Below are 19,928 nucleotides of genomic sequence, written 5' to 3'. Positions count from 1 at the left end.
ATCCTTTCTGTAATATAAAAGTATACAAGATAATTTAATGGAGTCAGGGACCAAGAGTCCACAATCCACTGTCTAAAATATTTTATGAAGGGAAGCTTACAAGGGTACAAAATAACCAACGGCAAAAAATTTGTTCCTTTAATTATATTTTCCAACCAATACGCCAATGAAATGTTTCTATTTCCATTGCTTAGGCACTCTTCTAAACTTGAAGAGGTTATACATTGGTGCACTGTCAGTGAAAAGTTTTCTTCCGTCCCTAGCTGTAGATTCATATTTCCATGCCGGTCCAATAAGCCATGATGCAGCAACCCCACCAATCAAGCCTCCTAACTGAAACACTATTATGTTAAAGGAAGCTCTAGCAATAGATAAGAAACTATACACAGGTTAGAATGGTTTAATTATTCAATTGAACATTAAGATCACCAGTGCCTCCATAGTAGATACAAAACAAGATGGCTAGTCTTATGCACGGAATTTAAAACTGGTAGACTATTTTTTGATACTATATCTATATGCACATAGTTTTAGTAAGGGTTAGTGTATTAAGTTATTTTTAGAGCCGTTTCTGGTCATGCCAAATTTTAAAAAGTTAATATAGTATCAAGCATGAAATAGGCTACGTTTGTTTAGCCAACAACTGTTACCAAACAAAGGAACTAAGAAATTGAAATCTGAAGAAAGAGAATCTGAAGGCATTTAAAAAAAATTCATTGCTGATATACTCATTAACTTGCAAACTATTGCCTCTTAATTGAAGAAAGAATCAGAAAATGTGAGATAAAAAGCCATGTTACACTTACATGTCCCCAATTGTCAATGCCATTAGACAATAGCCCAATAACCTGCATGAGAAATGCTTGTCACCATTAGAACACAAAGATGAGGAAAGTAAGCCACAGCAACAGTAGCCCTCTCTATAAGTCATAGTCATAGGGTGGTGAATAAGTTAAAAGCAGAAAAAATCCCCAACATAACACTGCATGAAACAACACTACTTCTCCCAGAGACACATTTCCTATCGAAGCATATAACACATTAATATACAAACAGATTCATACAAAGATCTTCCAAAAACTCTGTTCCCTCCTGGCTAATCAGGAGCATGTATTCATCAGCAATTTAGCAGAATCGAAAGTGAGCAGAGCACCTTAACTAAGGGAATGAGAAAACAAACCCTAAATGATTAGTGACAAGTCGAGTCAATGGGCTTAGAAGAAATGACACCATTCAACTTAGAACTGTCTAATTCTCCTAGCTTGAACACTAGAAAAGTTTCAGTTCTACTAACACAGGGAATGAAGACACTTACCATATTGAGAGCAATTATACGTGCTATTTGCTGCAAATCTTCTTTACCACCTCCTACAAGGTCCTTGTGCCGCAAGACAAACACTGCAACTGACCCAACCTGAATCATTATAGCTCGTTAGAAACAAAAGATAACAAAGAAAAAAGATTAACATGTCAGTTTTGTACCGTCCCCATATGGAAAGTTTCCGTAGAAAATCAGAATTCAAATTCAAATATTTTTCCGTTTTTATTTCCTATTAATTAGGAATAATTAAGATTAATTAAGATTGATTGTTTTTTATTTCCTATTGATTAGGATTAATTGTAATTGATTAGAATTAATTGTGATTAGGTTTAGTGAGTCATAGCTAAGTCATTCTTATGATTGTGATTAGGTTTGGTGAGTCATAGCTGAGTCATGCTTAGCTATTTTTTCTTGTATAAATACTCCTCATTCCTCATGTAATTATTCAAATAAATATACTGAAAACCTTTTTCAATATGGTATCAAAGCAGGTTGGTCCTGAGAAAACTCAGCCACCACAACCACCGTCAAACAGGCGGCACAACGCCGGAAAACTCAACCTCCAACCATTATTAAGGTTATTTTCCCTTCCTACAAAGTCCCGAGAGCAAAGTAAGGCTACCAATCACTGTAGAAGGCAAAATCCCAGCTTTCCACCGCCGTCAGCAGCCGTCGGGAAATTTTTCCGGTGACATTTCCGGCCAAGATCCGCACCATTCGAAACAGAAGGAGCCGATCTACAAGTTTCAAGAAAGACCATCGGATTCTGCTGAGCCACGCGCCCCCACGCGCTAGAGAAAGGACGGAGCGTCCACCCTACGCGTTACCACACGCAGCCATGTTGATTAAAAGTAAATTTCCATCCAGCAATGTTGCTCAACAAGGTATAGCGTTCCATGTTGATAATAGTAGTCGATGGATTCTTGATTCAGGGGCTTCAGATCATATGACAGGTAATGCAACCTTATTTTGTTCTTATACCCCTTACTATCAACAATCATGAATAAGAACAGCAGATGGCAGCTTCTCTACTATTGCTGGAAAAGGATCCATTAAACTTTCTGAACACATTACTTTGAACTCAGTCCTTCATGTTCCCTCTCTTACTTGTAACCTTATCTCTATTAGCAAACTTACGTCTGAGTTACATTGTGTTGCCAAGTTTTCTGTCAATGCTTGTGTTTTCCAGGAACAGGACTCGGGGCTGATGATTGGCGGTGCTAGAGAGGAAGAAGGACTTTATTATTTAGAAAAAGATTCTTGTGAAGGAAAAAATTTTGTGAACCACTCGGTATGTTTGTCTGATGATTGTAATGATGTTTTGTTGTGGCATCGTCGGTTAGGACACCCAAATTTCATTTATCTTCAGAAGTTGTTCCCAAGCTTATTTATCAATAAAAATCCCAGTTCTTTTTCTTGTGATATTTGTCAGCTTGCAAAACATTCTCGTGTTTCTTATCCTCCTAGAGTCCATCATGATTCTTCTCCATTTACCTTGATTCATAGTGATATATATGGGTTCCAGCCCGTGAAAAAAATATCTCTGGTGCTCGTTGGTTTATAACTTTCATAGATGATCACTCTAGGGTATGTTGGGTATACCTTCTAAAGGATAAGTCTGACGCTGCATCCATTTTTAAAAACTTTCATACTATGGTTCAAACCCAGTTCCAGACCTCTATCCAAATTCTTCGAACTAACAATGGTACTGAATATTTTAATTCTGTTCTTGGAAACTATCTCAGCCAGCATGGTATTCTTCATCAAAGTTCTTGTCCTAAAACCCCTCAACAACATGGGATGGCTGAAAGAAAAAATAGACATCTCCTTGAAGTTGCTCGAGCTCTTATGTTTACCATGCATGTCCCTAAATATTTGTGGGGGGAAGTTGTCTTGACTGCAGCATACCTCATCAATCGGATGCCTTCTCGTGTCCTAAATTTTCAATCTCCTTTATCTTGTCTTACCCACACCTTTCCTTCTTTTCGGGCTCATTCTTCCCTTCCTCCCAAGTTGTTTGGCTGTGTGGCTTTTGTACATGTTCCTTCCCATCAAAGGTCCAAGCTCGATCCTAAGTCCATTAAATGTGTCTTCATAGGATATCCTCCTAACCAAAAGGGCTACAAGTGTTACTCATCTTCACTTCGTAAGGTCTTTGTTTCTATGGATGTCACATTTGATGAGAGACAATCTTTTTTTCCTTCGACTTCTCTTCAGGGGGAGTCTATTGGGGTTGATGAAGATAAGTCTTGGAAACCAAATGATTCTGTTGTTTTGCCTTTGCCGTTGGAGACAGGGGGAGTCATTATGAAAAAGACAGGGGGAGTTAATGTGTCAGATAATGGAGATCCTCCCGGGAAATGGGAAAAGTTTTACAGCAGGCGAGAATCACCTCAGGAGCCTCTAGACTGCCAGGATTCTGACTCGAGTCTTAGTTCCAGCAACACTGATACAGCCAACCTAGATGTGCCTATTGCTCTCCGAAAAGGTACTAGATCTTGTACTGCTCATCCTATTTCTCATCATATCACATATGAAAAGTTGTCCCCAGGTTTTCGTGCTTTCAACACTATGTTAGACAGTACAAAAATACCAAAAAATATCCAAGAAGCACTTGATGATCCAAAATGGAGGAATGCAGTCTTTGAAGAAATGGATGCACTCAACAAAAATGGAACTTGGGAGTCTGTAGCATTACCCAGAGGAAAGAAAACAGTAGGTTGCAAGTGGGTGTTCACAATAAAGTTTAATGCAGATAACAGCATCAACAAGTATAAGGCCAGACTGGTTGCTAAGGGATTCACTCAAACTCATGGGATAGACTATCAAGAGACATTTGCCCCTGTTGCCAAGCTTAACACTATCCGAGTTCTTTTATCACTTGCTGCAAATCTTGGTTGGCCCTTGCAACAATTAGATGTAAAGAATGCTTTCTTGAATGGTGATCTACATGAAGAAGTTTATATGGATCCACCACCTGGTTTTGAAAAAGGAGACGATTCAGTATGCAAGTTGAAAAAGTCTCTCTATGGTCTTAAACAATCTCCTAGAGAGTGGTTTGAGAAGTTTACTCAAGCTGTTAAGGGAAGAGGATTCCTCCAAGCTCAGACTGATCACACTTTATTTTTAAAACACTCTAATGGTGGTAAAATTGCTATTCTCATTGTTTATGTTGATGACATAATTGTCACAGGTAATGATTGTGAGGAGATAAGCTCTTTGAAGAAATGTTTAGCTAATCAGTTTGAACTGAAGGATCTTGGATCTCTCAAATATTTCCTAGGCATGGAAGTTGCTCGAAGTAAGGCAGGAATTTCTTTAACTCAGAAGAAATATATTCTAGACCTGTTACAAGAAACAGGAATGCTTGGGTGCAAGCCAGCAGAGACTCCAGTTGAACCCAATATTAAATTGGGAATCGAAGATGGGAAAGAAGTTGACAAAGAGCAGTATCAGAGATTGGTGGGGAAGTTGATCTACTTATCTCACACTCGGCCTGATATTGCATTTGCAGTTAGCATGGTTAGTCAATTCATGCATTCTCCTAAGGAAAAACACCTGAGTGCAGTTTATAGAATTCTGAAGTACCTCAAAAACACCCCTGGACGAGGATTGTTCTTTAAAAGGGGACACAAGAGGATGATTGAAATATATACAGATGCAGATTGGGCTGGCTCTGCATTGGACCGAAGATCCACTTCAGGATATTGCACCTATATTTGCGGAAATCTTGTGACCTGGAGAAGTAAGAAACAAACAGTTGTTGCCCGGAGCAGTGCAGAAGCAGAATTTCGGGCTCTAGCCCATGGTATTTGTGAAGGAATTTGGTTAAGAAGACTCCTTGAGGAATTGAAGATCTCTTTTTCCCTACCTGTCAGAGTGTATTGTGATAATAAGGCTGCTGTCAGTATTGCTCAAAATCCAGTTCACCATGACAGAACAAAACATGTGGAGGTTGATCGCCACTTTATCAAAGAAAAAATAGATGATGGAAGTGTATGTATGGTGTATATTCCTACCAAGAGCAGATTGCAGATATTCTCACTAAGGGCCTACACCGGCCAGCCTTTGAAGACTTGATTGGCAAGTTGGGAATGATCAACATTTACCTCCCAACTTGAGGGGGAGTGTAGAAAATCAGAATTCAAATTCAAATATTTTTCCGTTTTTATTTCCTATTAATTAGGAATAATTAAGATTAATTAGGATTGATTGTTTTTTATTTCCTATTAATTAGGATTAATTGTAATTGATTAGAATTAATTGTGATTAGGTTTAGTGAGTCATAGCTAAGTCATTCTTATGATTGTGATTAGGTTTGGTGAGTCATAGCTGAGTTATGCTTAGCTATTTTTTCTTGTATAAATACTCCTCATTCCTCATGTAATTATTCAAATCAATATACTGAAATTTTCTACAATTTCAAACCAATATAGGCATTCGGGAGAGATAAGTAGTCATAAAACAAAAAAGAAAGTGGGTTCAGAGGAAGGAGAATGAAATGGGTGGGAAGGAGTTTCCTCAGCTTCTTCAATAACCATCCCGTTATGTCAAGTTGTCAACTACATTATTTTACCCAAGCTTTTTCAGTTGGAGGGTGAAAATTTCTTGGAAACAAAGATAGAGATATTGTGAAAGTGAAATCAAATTCTGAACAAAGAAGCATTTAACTTCAGTCAAAACTACAAAACTACAATTTGGATCATGCACTTTCTGAAGTCTGAACAATTAGGTAAAATGGGGAAAATAAACATCAAATACTAAGTATATATTCTTGCATTTAAAATTATAGCTTCAATTTAAATCATCTATATATATAACAATAAACATGTCCAAGGCTGATGATAGATCAAATTTGTGTCAAATAAAATATTGAAAGAACTTACCAGTCCAAAAATTGCTCCTGATGCACCTACTGCAGGCATTCTGCAGAACCAATAACTCATAGCTGAACCTGATTTTCTAGAAACTATGGCATTAGAATACTTGGGGGTAATCAATTTCATCAGCTATTTTAGAGAGAATATGAGCGGTTACTTGCAATTGCAGAGACAGAGTAAATTGCAAGATATCTCCGAGGACCACTGAGGCTCTCCACAGTGGGACCAATTGAATTTAAGGAATAACAATTTACCTGCAGAGAATTCTTAGTAATTTTAAGATCTACACAAACCAGGCATGACAAAATAATCAAACAAATAAATTCAAACCAGACCATAAGGTGTCCAATGTTTGCATGCAAAAAGGAAGACGTGGCAAGTCTCCAAAGTTGTCCTTTGTCAATGAGACTGTTTATCTAGTAAACATGCACAACTCAAATGTAAATACTCCACAAAATTTAGGGGAATGTATTCAGAGAATCAGATTCTTAATTGCAACCTTACCTTTGCTCCCCACAATAAAAGCTTGCCTTGGGTTGCAAGTTGTGCAAGATAAAATCTGTGCAAACAATTAGTAAATAATAAGCCATCTTACCAAGTTACATGAAAATTTGCAAAAACAGTAACATCAGCTAGTAAAATTACAGGCTTACAGCAATATGCACACAATGACACAACAAAGTCAAAAACTTAATACACAATTCCAGGAAATATGCTAATGGCCTAATACTCACAGGACATTAGCAGCGAGGAGAATATTTGTCCATTTCCTTCCATTAAATGGATTTTTGTTGGACATCTTGGAGTTAGACATCCCAGCATTTCCAAAGCGATCTCCATGTCCTCCTCCTCCCCCATTAAAGAAAGAGAAACTAGTTGAACATGTGGAAGTCAAATCATCATTTGATAGTTGAAGATAATTCATTCCTTTGAGTTGAAGGCATTTTTTACACCATTTATCCTTCAATCTAAACACGTGATTTAAAGGAGCTAGTTTCTGTTCAATAAGAGAGACATGGGAGTCAGGAAATGCTACCACAAAATCAAAAGAAGAGACCCGATGGCCAAATTCATATACACCAAAAATATAAAAAAGAAGATTGAGAAGGCACAAGAGAAAGCTTCTTCTAGCATCCTGAAAGCAGCCACCAGAATGGTTAATTATTTTCTAGAGCAAGTTCACTTTCATGAAGATACCAGACAGAAAAACAACTCCCATTTAAGCCCAACTAGTGAGTGTGGGGTGGAGACAATATTTGTAAACAGCCTTATCCTTGCATAATTGCATGCAAAGAGACTGTTTTATGCATTTGAATCCATGGCCTTTCGGTCATCAAGATACTAGACAACTGATCAAAAATCAAATACACATCTCAACAACCATAGCCTATTTCGCAATCCCATAATCAGCATTGAAAGTAGCATGAATCCAGTAACAGATTGATCAACTAGGACCCCATGATTATTATAACCGAAATTCTACATAAACAACTTTTTTAAGCGATATATACTCATGACTTTCATTTCAATTGGTTCCCATAATCTAAATGATGAAAAGAGAAATAATTTGAAATTTTGAATCAAACCCAACTCCAAAATTTTTGTAATTTGTAGCAAAATTAAGTAATTGAATAAATGAGAAGAGACCTTGAAACAGGAGTGAAGAAGAACCCCAAGGCGGAGATGGTGGATGGCGCGGTGGCGGAGAAGGTGGCCGAAGTGGAGGGACGCGGCGGTGGCAATAAGATCAAGTGGGTAAGGACCCACCTTACAAATTGGTGACAAAAATGGCTGAGCCATATTCAATCCTGGGATTCTCTTCCCAGCTCCGAACACAAAATGTTTTCAGCAAACAAAGTCACCACTTCTTGCATATATTACTTGTGGAACATGTTTCCCTTCATCACCTCTTTTTTATTTATTTTTCATTTTTATTTTTTTATTTTTTCTTTTGAATTTAAGGTAACAACAAAAAGTTTTGCTTATATTTGTTGTGAGAAGTTTTCTTATAAAAGAAATAAAAAAATAAATTTTATAAGCACATCCACAAAATATACACATATAGATAAAATTATTTCCTACACACACATAAAAGTGTATGGAGTTTACATGAAGAGAAGAGAACAAAAAAAAACATGAGCTCGTGTGGATAGAAAATAATTTTATGTTCCACAAGACACATTAAACCCTATTATTATGAATTTTTATCTCAATAAATTTATAATTTAATGGCTTTCTTTTTTGTGGTCTCTAATTTTATCTGCTTAATTTTAATGGAACTATAATTTGCACTTTACAATGCACGAAAGCCAGACTAAAGAAAAAATAGAGTAACTGCTGCAAACAGATGAGCATCAAACAACATGATATGAGAATGCTCAAGACCCCTCAATAACAAAGCAAAGGAATTACCACAAACATTCACATTAGAGATTTACGTGCACAGATAAAGTAAAAGCCATATAGATATATACAGTAAAGAACAAAAATAAAAAATAAAAAATAAAAATCAGGACCAAGTGAAGTTCTCATTTGGAAATGTAATTCTTCACCAAGAAATAAGGTTCCACCCATGTTCTTGAATTGAGGTGCTTGCACCTTTTACCTGCTTATTAGTAACCAAATGTAATAATTCTAATATGACAAACCAGGTTTCAGTATGAAATCTCATAGATGAAGAAGCTATAAAAGGAGCAATTCTCGCCACCAAGAGATACCTGCAGGTTTGTAATAGCTTTATTAGGCCTTAAACTACCATTAGTCTATGGTAATATCCATTTATTGCATAAGAAATTTCGCAGTATTCTCCCGCCTAATAACTAGTATTATTGACTGCTAGATGATTATTAAATTAATTTCAATAATCATATGGTAAAAAAAATAAGATTATATGTTTTAAAAAAAAATATGAATTACCTCTTCGATCACGAGCATGATTATCTTGGAAATTAAAGTAGGACTGTGTCCAATCTATGACTGCACGGATAGGCCTTAACGATGCCAATTGGCTCCAAAACCAGTTCAAGGTGCTTGTAACTTCCTCAAACCCAAAACTCTGCTCATTCTCGTTTTGGAAATGGTAATTAGCACTAGCAACACCTTGTATCTCATAGCGGCACACAGGGCAAGTGTTGTGGATGCGCAGCCAAGGGACAATACAATCAGAATGATAGAAATGTTTGCAGGGCAACTCTCTCACTTCCATATCAAGCTGAAACTCATCTTTGCAAATTGGACAATTGGGGTCACTAGCCAAATGATCTTGTGTTAGTTTCACCATTGGCAATGCTGCAATGGCTGAAGATTGTGCTGGAGGTGGCCCCGGTCGATTGTTCTGAATCACCCCATCAATGAACTCATCTAATGTATTCTCAAATGGGGTGGCATTGTTTGTGTCATAGGCTTGTTGGACCAAGTTTTCTGGTGGGGCAATAAGCCTTGGTGGACTAGTTGGTCTAACAAATCTGAGGGTAATCCAAGCCTGTGGATTTGGACTATCTTCATTTTCTGTTTCCCATTGTGTTGTTGTGTTCAAATGGTTGTGTTGTCTCCTCAGAGTTGGATCAAGAATGAGAGCCAAGCTATGGATAAGTTGAGTAGCAGGTGAAGGCTCCAAGTTATTAGGCACATTCATGAGAAACCTTGGCCTTGAGATATCAAGCTCATAAAACAATTGATGGAAGCAATAGGGACACAATGAGCCATTTGTATTCATAAAGGGTATCCTCACAGTACGTTGGCAAATTAGGCACCAGAAATAGTGGTACGTTCTCGTTCTTCGAACACCATTCACAACAACACGAGGACGACCTGGAAGAGACATTCTGAGTATGTTGTCTGTGTTGGGATGAAAAGGTTGGAGTGTGTGTTAAGGAAGAAGCAAGAACGTGGAACTATTTATATGTGGTTTTCATGAAGTTAAAAAAAGAAGAAGGAGAAAAGGGGTGAAAGGGATGGCTTTAGATTGGGGGCACAAGAAAGGGATTCCTTTTCCTTTGTAACTATTGATTTCTGCTTTGGTTCATCTAATGTCCTGCCTGCTTTTCTTCACAAAATGTGTCTTCTTTTGATAAGGCAAATGATGCTTGAATGATGATAGGAAGTTATACAGTGTTTTTGGTTTTCTTGAGGAATTGTATGTGATACAATACCATATTAATGGATAATACCCAGCTTTTCTTGATGGATGTAGTAATAGCAACCGTGAATGAAAAGTAATGGTGTAAGACAAACTTTCAGGGTTGGGTTACTAATGGGAGACCACTTTGCTGGGTTTCCCAGGAAGAGTGTATTGTGTAAACCAGCTTTTAAATATGGTTGACTTGATTATTTTTTTTTGGTCTATGACTCATAACCATTGCCACAACTTGATAGCATCAAAGTATTTTTTATTTATTTTAAAAGACATAATTTTATATTATTTTTAATCAAATTACGTTATTTTTTCTATGTAGCTAGTATTTTTTTATATTTTCTCTCTCTTTCTGATTTTATGAAAAAAAAATATAAAATATAAAAAAATACTAAATGCATATCAAAACGATGTAATTTTATAAAAAGTGACACAAAATTATGTCTTTTAAAATGATAAATAATTTTTCCTTATTTATTATTATTTTCTTTTAAGAAAAGGAAGCATTTTCTATAGTTTTAAGTCTCTACACTTAATTTGTATTGAATTCGATAGAACTTTGTTATGATTTTAATTTTTAAGGAAAATGCAATACGTATTTTGGACACTATAATATAAGAATAAAAAGTCTTACACTTAACACTAACAAAATAATCATTAATCCCCTTCATCAAACAATTCAATTAATCAATAAATTAAAATAATTAGATACAAGAGAAATCAACAACTAAAATTAAATATGATAGTTATACCAATATAAATCGAATATATATATATATATATATATATATATATATATATATATATATATATAGGGACGGTTATACTTATCACCAGGTAAGTTTATTATCCTTACAATCAATCTCATCATTGTTAGATTAAAATTAAATCTAACGGTTCATAATTACCCCTTATAATCCTAATTTTTACTCTCTCATTCTTTCTCTAGGTTTGTGATCTGCACATCTCTCTCTAAATTCTTTGAAGGTGAGTTCTCATTTGTTATATGTTTATCAAATGAATTGCTAAAAAGTAATAGAAGAATTCCCATTCACCGTACATATAGCAATTCGTCATATATATGTTTACCGAATGAAAGCAAATACAAATTTTTTTACGAATTTCACATCCGAAAACACAAATTCAACCCGTGCGCGTGGTGGATGTTGCGGACAACAAAACAAGAACTCGAATAACATATGAGCAATCAGATCTGTATCTTTTAGCCACCATTGCAGACATACATGTAATTTGAAGAAAATACCACTTCGCCACAAGTCAAATACTCAGAGACTCAGAAATCAGTAATATGAAAGCATATTGTTTCAAAAGAATTGCGATTTCATAAATTTATTCAGTGACAATGGAAATAATTAACTGGTGTGTCCGATTATTTGTCTTGGTGAGATATTTTTGTCGGAATTGAAGTTAAAAAAACTATAACAATAAAGAGAGGACGAGAGAGTTGATCTTCAAATCTAGATAGAGAGAGGTGTGCAGATCACAAACTTAGAGAGAGAGAGAGGGAATGAGAGAGTAAAAATTAGGATTATAAGGGATAATTATGAACCGTTAGTTAATTTTAATCAAACGATAATGAGATTGGTTGTAAGAGTGGTAAACTTACGGTAAGTATAACCGTCCCCTATATATATATGGGGTTTACATTTCTGCAACTGTTGTACGTGCAGCAACCAAATACTTGCCATATATATAGGTGAAAGCATTAAATGCGGAGAATCATAACCATACAAAAGATGAAAGCATTAAATGTGGAGAATCATAACCATGCGTCTGTCATTGATGTATGTAAAACGGTTGCAGAAATGATTTTACTATATATATATATATATATATAATGTATAATATATATGTTCCAACCATCACCACTATTGTCATAGTTCGTCAATTATCTTTATCGCCATCACTAGCCATAAGCCCACCATTATCATTGTCATTAGCTATCACTACGAGTTATTAGTCATCAGTCATCACCAACCACTACCACCCTAAATCACTAGGAATCAACCACATCCTTCACCATTGTCATCAATCAGTCTCACAATTGTCATTGGTTACTGTTGGTGCCACCAACAACTACCCCGTTGCCACCACCAACGTCAGCCAGCCACTACTATTATTGTCTTCACCGTTGGCCCGATCATCCTTTTGGGCCACTACCACCCTCAACCACCGGGCACTAGACACTAATTATCATTGTCACAACTAGCTACCATAATTATCACCCATCATCGATGGCGTTATTACCATCACACTTCTTCTTCAGTCCTTACAATCACCACCGCCGCCACCACTTCAATTGGCCACCTCAACTTGCCATTACTAGCAACTATCACTAGCCATTGAATTAACAATCAATTTAAAATTTAATTTTAAAAAAATTTATTTGATGAGAATATAATTTTCTCTGTTTTAAAAAATATTATAATTTATTATGTATTTTAATATACTTATTTAAAATTATGACTTTTAAAATTTTTTAATAATTTAAATTTAAAACTAATATATAAATAATAATTTTAAAAAATTATATAAAATTGTATTAAAAAAATAATTTTATCTATTTATATCATACAAAGATAAATTATCAAATCCATATTGTATGATATACTTACCTAATCCTCTTAAACTTTATTCAAGAGGTTAGGATTGGAATTTTGCAGTTGCAGTTGCAGTACTTTAACTTAAGCACCATTAAAAAAAAAGCCGGCCGAGTCGAGCCGAGTGAAGTGGTTCGGTTCTATCCAATACAGTAGTCAGTCTCTCCTCTCGGCTTTGTGATTTGGTTGTTGCGTTCTGGGCTGCTTCTGCTGCCTCCCATTCTCTTCAGCCCTCCGATCGTACCTCCTCCTCCTCCTCCTCCTCTCTCTCTCTCTCTCTCTCTCTCTCTCTCTCTCTCTCTCTCTCTCTTTACTTTTAGAGAGATAATTCATTTCCCTCTCGTGGTGTCTTCGCTCTTTATAATAAAATCAATCAATTATCTTTATTTTGTTGTTTCCATCTAAACCCCCCAACCCCAACCCCACAAGAATGGCTCACGCGTTTTTCCAGACGGCTCAAATCATGCCCATGAACTCCTACGTCGCCCCAAAGCCCATCCCCAAACTCCACCACAGGCGCCGAGGTTCCGTTATGATGACATCATCATCATCGTCCCCCGCCGAGGTAGACAGTGACGCTGCTGCCTCTCTTTTGCAGCGATGTTTTGCAGCTCCACCGGCTCCTTCCTCTTCTACCTTCGCTCCCTCTATGAAGGGCCAATACGGTTCGCTTTCCTCCGTTACATTGGAGAAATCGAAGCTTGATTTAACGCAAAAGCAAACTATGTCTAGCCCTGAGGTTTGTTCTCTTTCTTTTTTGACCTAATTCATCTTGTGTTTACCCTTCAATTAAGGCACAATAGAAAGTGAACGAGTTAATACTTCTTCACTGTACAATTAGCAGAACATGTATTTGAGTTATCGGGTGGACAATTAATTTGAAACCAATAACGGCTTCAGAAAATAACCTAGAGTGGAAAGAGCTTCTGGGGGAACATAGTGATAGTGATAGTGAACAATGAAAATGAGAATTGATATGGAAATTTCAGTCTTACTTTCACCGAATTGCTTGTTACCAATACTTGTTTTGGGGTTAATGAAAAATTGAACTAGGTACAATTATATTTATTTTGTCTTTCTCTTTCACGTGCTTCATCTTCCTAATAGGGTTTCATATCATTCTCATTGCTGCTGATGAAAAAAGTGTGCTTGAAGAACTCAGTTATGGTAGCTTGCTGAGTGAGTCTGAAATGAGATTGGATTGAATATTTTTAATTCAATACTTCTACTTCAGTTGTTTGTATGAAGGGTTACATAGGAGAAATATCAAGACCGGATCGATCGGTCTCCACTTGTACTTTTGCTTTCCTTTTTTGCAATGTATTCATTTTTTAGGGTGGGCCTTGGAACAGCGGTAAGGTTGCTCCTTGTGATTGGAAGGTCACGGGTTCGAGTATGGGAAACAACCTCTTTGGAAAAGTGAAAAGATAAGACTGTATACAATTGACCATTACCCTTATCCTAGTAAGTCGGGGAGCCTTGTGCATCGAGGCTTGCCTTTTCCCCTTTATGTTGCTGCTAGAATTACATGGTATGGCTTAGCAACTATCCTAATTAATTATTTACTCCCATTCATTATAAATGGAATCAATTATTCTTCTAGCAAGAATTATATTGGAGGAGGTTGGGCTTGGCTTGCCAAAAATAAAAGGTTTGTAGTTTGCATGAAACGTATGTATGTCTTGGGTGGCTTTGATTTCGTGAATTCAGTTTTTTTGTTTTTGTTAGCAAGTTAGTATCTGCAAAATTCATTTATACTCTTTTATTGGCAGCTAGACGTTGGGGGAGGTGGTGGAGGTATTGGAAAGAAAATCAATCATGGTGGTGGTGATGGAGGCGATGATGATGGCGATGATGATGATTACTTTGATGACTTTGATGACGGTGATGAGGGAGATGAGGGTGGCTTGTTTAGGAGACGGATACTTCTTGAAGAGGTTAGAAATCTCATTTATTTCATTTATGAGTAGGTTTTTTCCCCTTTGTAAAACATTTACAACCTTTTATTGCTTTCATTTGACATCTCCTAAAGGAATGACATTCATTTGTCATTGTTGCAGCTATTTGACCGCAAATTTGTGGATGCTGTGTTAAATGAATGGCAAAGGACTATGATGGATTTGCCTGCTGGGTTTCGGCAAGCTTGTGAAATGGTGCAGTGCTTTTCAGATTATGTTTATGTGTTTAGGCTGTGAAGCATAGAGCCATATACTAACTAAAATTTTCTTTTAGGGGTTGGTTAGCTCAGCTCAAATGGTAAAATTCCTGGCAATCAATGCCAGGCCAACCACTAGCAGATTTATTTCTAGAGCACTACCACAAGCAGTATCAAGGGCTTTCATTGGCAGGTAATTTCAATTATGGCCTGGTTGACTTCAAATATTTTATTGAAATATCAGAAAGTGTGCACTCTACATTATTATGTTATTTTAATATCTCAAAATTTAAGCCCATATTCTTGCTTCTGAATTGTTAATTTCCATTTTTGGTTTGAATACCTTTATTTTCAAGAAGCTACAAAATAGAGGAGCATGGTCCTCTCAGGAAAAAATCCTCAAGGGTAGGAACCAAAGCTCCTTATGTTCTTTGCTCTCCCTGAGAGTATATGAGGGCTATATCTTTTGCTTACATGGATGAGTACACATGATCTGTTGGACATCTAATTGTTTTAGTCAGGTGTCTTAAACACTTGAGAACATGGAATAGATGTCCCCCCATGTTTGATAAGACTTGTAAATTAGTTTGTCTTCAAATCTTCAATATATTGAAATTTATGGAATGGAAATAAATTATATTTTCTAATCTGTTGATCTTTCTTTTTGGAGTGTATGATTGTATAAACTATTATCTCATGTATAAATCTTTTATTGCACAGGTTGCTTGCAGATCCTGCATTCATGTATAGGTTTCTATTAGAGGAGGTTGCTACCATAGGTTGCTCAGTGTGGTGGGAGATTAAAAATCGGAAGGATAGGTGTGTTGTGTATTTTGAAATGATTTGAATGTTTGTCTGGTGTTCTCATTGATGAATTGAAGTAATAATTTTTAACTTTGATTTGAATCCAGGATAAAGCAGGAGTGGGACCTTGCACTTATCAATGTGCTCACAGCAGCAGCATGCAATGCAGTAGTTGTTTGGTCCCTTGCTCCTTGTCGATCATATGGAAACACATTTCAATTTGATTTACAAAATACATTGCAGAAGCTTCCAAACAACATATTTGAAAAGAGCTATCCGCTAAGGGAATTTGACTTGCAAAAGAGAATCCAATGCTTTTTGTTCAAGGCTGCTGAGTTGTGCATGGTTGGTTTAAGTGCTGGTGCGGTGCAGGGTGCATTGTCAAACTCTTTGGCTAGGAAAAAGGAGGGACGGTATGCAGGGTTAAAACCCAACTTATGTTCAATAGCTTTCAATTTATTTAATTCTTAATGCCTAGAGTTTTACGGGTGATTGGTGAAATTATGAGTACTAAATACTAATTTTGTTCGTTACCTTTGTCATGCCCGAATTGTCTGCAGATTATCTGTGACAGTCCCAAGTGTTAGCAGCAACGCACTTGGTTATGGTGCTTTTCTTGGAATGTATGCTAACCTGAGATATCAACTGTTATGTGGATTTGATAGAGCAATGATTAGCTATTTTGATGTCATTGGAGTCGCGTTGTTCTTCAGCACAGCATTCAGGTCTGCCTTTTCCCCCTACCAAATGAGCTTATCAAACTGAAACCAGCCTAGGAGTTATGTGGTTGTGTTTTTGCCAGTTATTCATGACTCTGACTTTTCCTCCTTTGTTTAATTATTGAATTTGGCATATGGTGTCACGGCAATCTCACATTCTTAGCATTTATGATTATATTATTATTTGCTCAATTATATTCTCTTTTTTATAACGTGTGGCTTTCATCATTTTGAAAGGAAACAATGCTATTAGAAAAAAAATTCTTGTGATGTTTTAGCGTCATTTCTGACTTTTTTCAAACACTAGTGTTGAATCCTTTTCACCACTTCATTTTAGCAAATATTACCAATGATTTTATATGATAGAGGAAGAAAGTATTCTGGAATTGATGTGCTATTTTTTGAGCTTTCATTCTGAATTTTATACAGGGTCTTGAACGTTCAATTAGGAGAAACTTCCAAGCGTACCTGGCTTGGAGTTGAGGCAGATCCATTGGCTAACTCAGATGACCTCTTGAGAGTTTACAACAGGACTTCTGAGAATGTAGAAAAGCCATCCTCAAAATGGTTTATATCAAAGAATGCAATTGTTTCCGGGCTTGGGCTACTGGGCATCAAACAAGGGAATGCAGACTCTGTGGCTGGTTCAGAATCTTCAGCTCCTAAAGCTCGCCGAAAAAGGATTGTTCGGAAGAAGGTTGCTGCAGGTTCAGTGTAGTTTCTTCTCATGTAAACGTAGTCCTTGTCCAATTTTGCTGTTTGCTACTGCTGGAGTGTCCTTGGTGGTTTCTGGCTGCTCCACTTAATCCTCGGGGGTAACTAGTGGCCCATGATTTTTTACCACATCAACCAAGTTTGAGGAGGGTTTTATTGTTTTTAAATTTTTTCAGGGATTCTTCAATCGAATTACCATATTTTGCTATCTGAATCTGTACTAAATTTTAATCTTTTAAATGAAGTAGAGCAAGTTTTGCCCCCCGTGGTCGAAACACACTGATCCATGTAACTTCAATCGATACTCGAAAATATAGTTCCTAAGCTCTTGTCTGAAGTCCAATGATCTTCTGTCAACGAGACTTCATGATTCAGACTGTGTTAGATCATGTAGTTTCACGAACTTTTGTTCTCAAGTCTCTTCCTAATCTTATTCGATTAAAAAATTTGTGAATCTTTTTACTCCAAAAAAAAAAAAAAAAATTGTGAATCTTGTCTATTTTTTTTTTTTTTTGCAGTGAAAACTGAAGTTGATACAGCAAGTAAACAGTTGATAAATGCATAAAAAAAGTTGATAAATTTATAAATATTTTTATCATGCTTGGTAATCCTAATTTTAATTGTAATGCGGGTTGTAGCAGTAGAAATTTAATGAAATGAAATTACATCAAAATAATAATAAAAACCATAAATGAAAGGGTCAGAGAAAGGTGAGAGAAGGTCATGGTTTGTACTTTGTTTTGTTGGTCCACTCAGGTTGAATCAAATTATCTTTCCCAATCCATCACCTCATTTGTGAAGTCTGAACTCTCTCTCTCTCTCTCTCTCTCTCTCTCACAGTCATCCTGATAGATAGAATGAATTTGACGGCTAACCCCATGATCTCCGGCCTCCAATACTGGCTAGTGTATCACCCAACCATCCTCAACTTCTCATGGAACCCTCCTCATACACCTGCTTCATCCCCACTCTTTCTCTCTCTCTCCATCCTCTCTTACCTCTCTCTCACTCTCCTCCTCTACCTCCTCCCTCTCCCACCCTTCTCTCCTCACTTCCTCAAACCCATCACCGCCTTCCACAACCTCACCCTCCTCATCCTCTCCCTCATCATGGCCCTCGGCTGCACCCTCACCTTCCTCACCCATACGCCTCACCTACACTGGATCATATGTTTCCCTACCCAAACCCCTCCCACTGGGCCTCTCTTCTTTTGGGTTTACATCTTCTACCTCTCCAAAATCCTTGAATTCCTCGACACCCTCTTCATCATCCTTTCCCGCTCCATCCAACGGCTCTCCTTCCTCCACGTGTACCACCACGCCACCGTTCTCCTCATGTGCTACCTCTGGCTCCATACCTCACAGTCCCTCTTCCCCATAGCGCTCGTCACCAACGCCTCCGTCCACGTCCTCATGTACGGTTACTACTTCCTCAGTGGACTGGGGATCCGACCCAGGTGGAAGCGGGTCGTCACCGATTGCCAGATTGTGCAGTTCCTGTTTAGCTTCGCGGTGTCGGGTCTCATGCTCTTCTACCACTTCTCCGGATCCGGGTCTGGATGCTCCGGCATACGGGGTTGGTGTTTCAATGCGGTTTTTAATGCATCTCTTTTGGCTCTCTTTGTTGATTTTCATCTCAAGAGTTATGCCAATAGGAAGAAGAAACACACTGTTAAGACAGATAAAGAGTCCTAACTGTTGTTATTTTTTTTTATTGCTATATCATATTTTTTAATAAGATGGAAGAAAATGATTTATTGAGATTGAATGACAAAGTGATAAAATTTAAGACAATATGATATGCTTAGCAATATCTTCCTTCTCTTATTATATCGATTGAGATTGCTATTTTTTTTCCCCTACTTTTGTTGTTGAACAATTATGTGACGATCAAACAAAACTTGATTACATGTTTGATACATTGTTTTTCTTTCTTTTTTCCTTACAATTCAAGCGAAGCAATTTTTATTTCTGAATCGACCTTTGAGTGTGTTACATCACTTCTACCATTTGAGAATCTAAATGCCACTTGATTCTCTTTTAACAGTTAACGAGGGTAGGTTTGTTTAGTAATTAATACTTGATTTTACTGCGATGCATACTTACAATCAAATTTAAACTTTTTATTCCCCTTACACATCATCTCTTTTCCATTTGAGATGATTTTATTTGAAGTGATAGAAGAAACATTTATATATATATATATATATATATATATGAGGCAGGATCCTTTGACACCGGTGTCAAAGGAAAAGTTTGACACCTCATCTGAGAGCTGTTAGATTAAAAAAAATCAATGGTGTCACATGCTTACAAATCAGAATTGTTGATTTTTTTTAATCTAACGGTTCTCAGATGAGGTGTCAAACTTTTTCTTTGACACCGGTGTCAAAAAAAAAGTTTGACACCTCATCTGAGAACCGTTAGATTAAAAAAAATCAATGGTGTCACATGTTTACAAATCAGAATCGTTGATTTTTTTTAATCTAACGGTTCTCAGATGAGGTGTCAAACTTTTTTTTTGACACCGGTGTCAAAGGATCCTGCCTCTATATATATATATATATATATATATATATATAT

The 19,928-nt window shown here is 36.7% G+C and overlaps 4 protein-coding genes across 5 annotated transcripts; 2 read left to right on the top strand and 2 right to left on the bottom strand.

Moving 5' to 3' along the window:
- Window positions 1-8,060, bottom strand: LOC133284224 (RHOMBOID-like protein 10, chloroplastic). The gene is made up of 9 exons (XM_061481220.1): window positions 7,849-8,060; window positions 6,936-7,198; window positions 6,706-6,760; window positions 6,537-6,617; window positions 6,359-6,455; window positions 6,208-6,275; window positions 1,316-1,414; window positions 807-848; window positions 1-333 (listed from the first exon to the last, which is right to left on the bottom strand). Exons 1-9 carry the CDS (start codon window positions 7,999-8,001, stop codon window positions 178-180), a joined length of 1,014 nt encoding a protein of 337 aa, XP_061337204.1. The 5' UTR covers window positions 8,002-8,060; the 3' UTR covers window positions 1-177.
- Window positions 8,061-8,729: 669 nt separating this feature from the next.
- On the bottom strand, window positions 8,730-10,024 carry LOC133284189 (E3 ubiquitin-protein ligase RZF1). Its single transcript, XM_061481179.1, has 2 exons — window positions 9,118-10,024; window positions 8,730-8,806 (listed from the first exon to the last, which is right to left on the bottom strand). Exons 1-2 carry the CDS (start codon window positions 10,022-10,024, stop codon window positions 8,730-8,732), a joined length of 984 nt encoding a protein of 327 aa, XP_061337163.1.
- A 3,062-nt stretch (window positions 10,025-13,086) lies between these two features.
- Window positions 13,087-17,779, top strand: LOC133284209 (protein RETICULATA-RELATED 1, chloroplastic). 2 transcript variants are annotated; one of them, XM_061481196.1, is made up of 8 exons: window positions 13,087-13,697; window positions 14,731-14,891; window positions 15,015-15,107; window positions 15,187-15,302; window positions 15,830-15,928; window positions 16,021-16,326; window positions 16,474-16,638; window positions 17,062-17,779. In XM_061481196.1, the coding sequence occupies exons 1-8, from the start codon at window positions 13,385-13,387 to the stop codon at window positions 17,348-17,350; spliced, it is 1,542 nt and encodes a 513-aa protein (XP_061337180.1). In that variant the 5' UTR covers window positions 13,087-13,384; the 3' UTR covers window positions 17,351-17,779. The 2 variants fall into 2 exon arrangements, with proteins under 2 accessions (XP_061337180.1, XP_061337179.1); XM_061481195.1 differs by having other exon boundaries at window positions 13,087-13,693; window positions 14,727-14,891; window positions 17,062-17,777.
- A 378-nt stretch (window positions 17,780-18,157) lies between these two features.
- On the top strand, window positions 18,158-19,115 carry LOC133284235 (uncharacterized). Its single transcript, XM_061481232.1, has one exon. The coding sequence runs from the start codon at window positions 18,204-18,206 to the stop codon at window positions 19,038-19,040; it is 837 nt and encodes a 278-aa protein (XP_061337216.1). The 5' UTR covers window positions 18,158-18,203; the 3' UTR covers window positions 19,041-19,115.
- The last annotated feature ends 813 nt before the right edge of the window (window positions 19,116-19,928 follow it).

Source organism: Gastrolobium bilobum, unplaced genomic scaffold (genome assembly GCF_033153095.1).
Source record: "Gastrolobium bilobum isolate Gb01-03AN ecotype WA unplaced genomic scaffold, APGP_CSIRO_Gbil_v1 utg19911, whole genome shotgun sequence".
In the NCBI taxonomy this organism is placed as follows: domain Eukaryota; kingdom Viridiplantae; phylum Streptophyta; class Magnoliopsida; order Fabales; family Fabaceae; genus Gastrolobium; species Gastrolobium bilobum.
The sequence above is the reverse complement of the archived record's forward strand: the minus strand, read 5'-3'. Positions and strand labels throughout refer to the sequence as shown.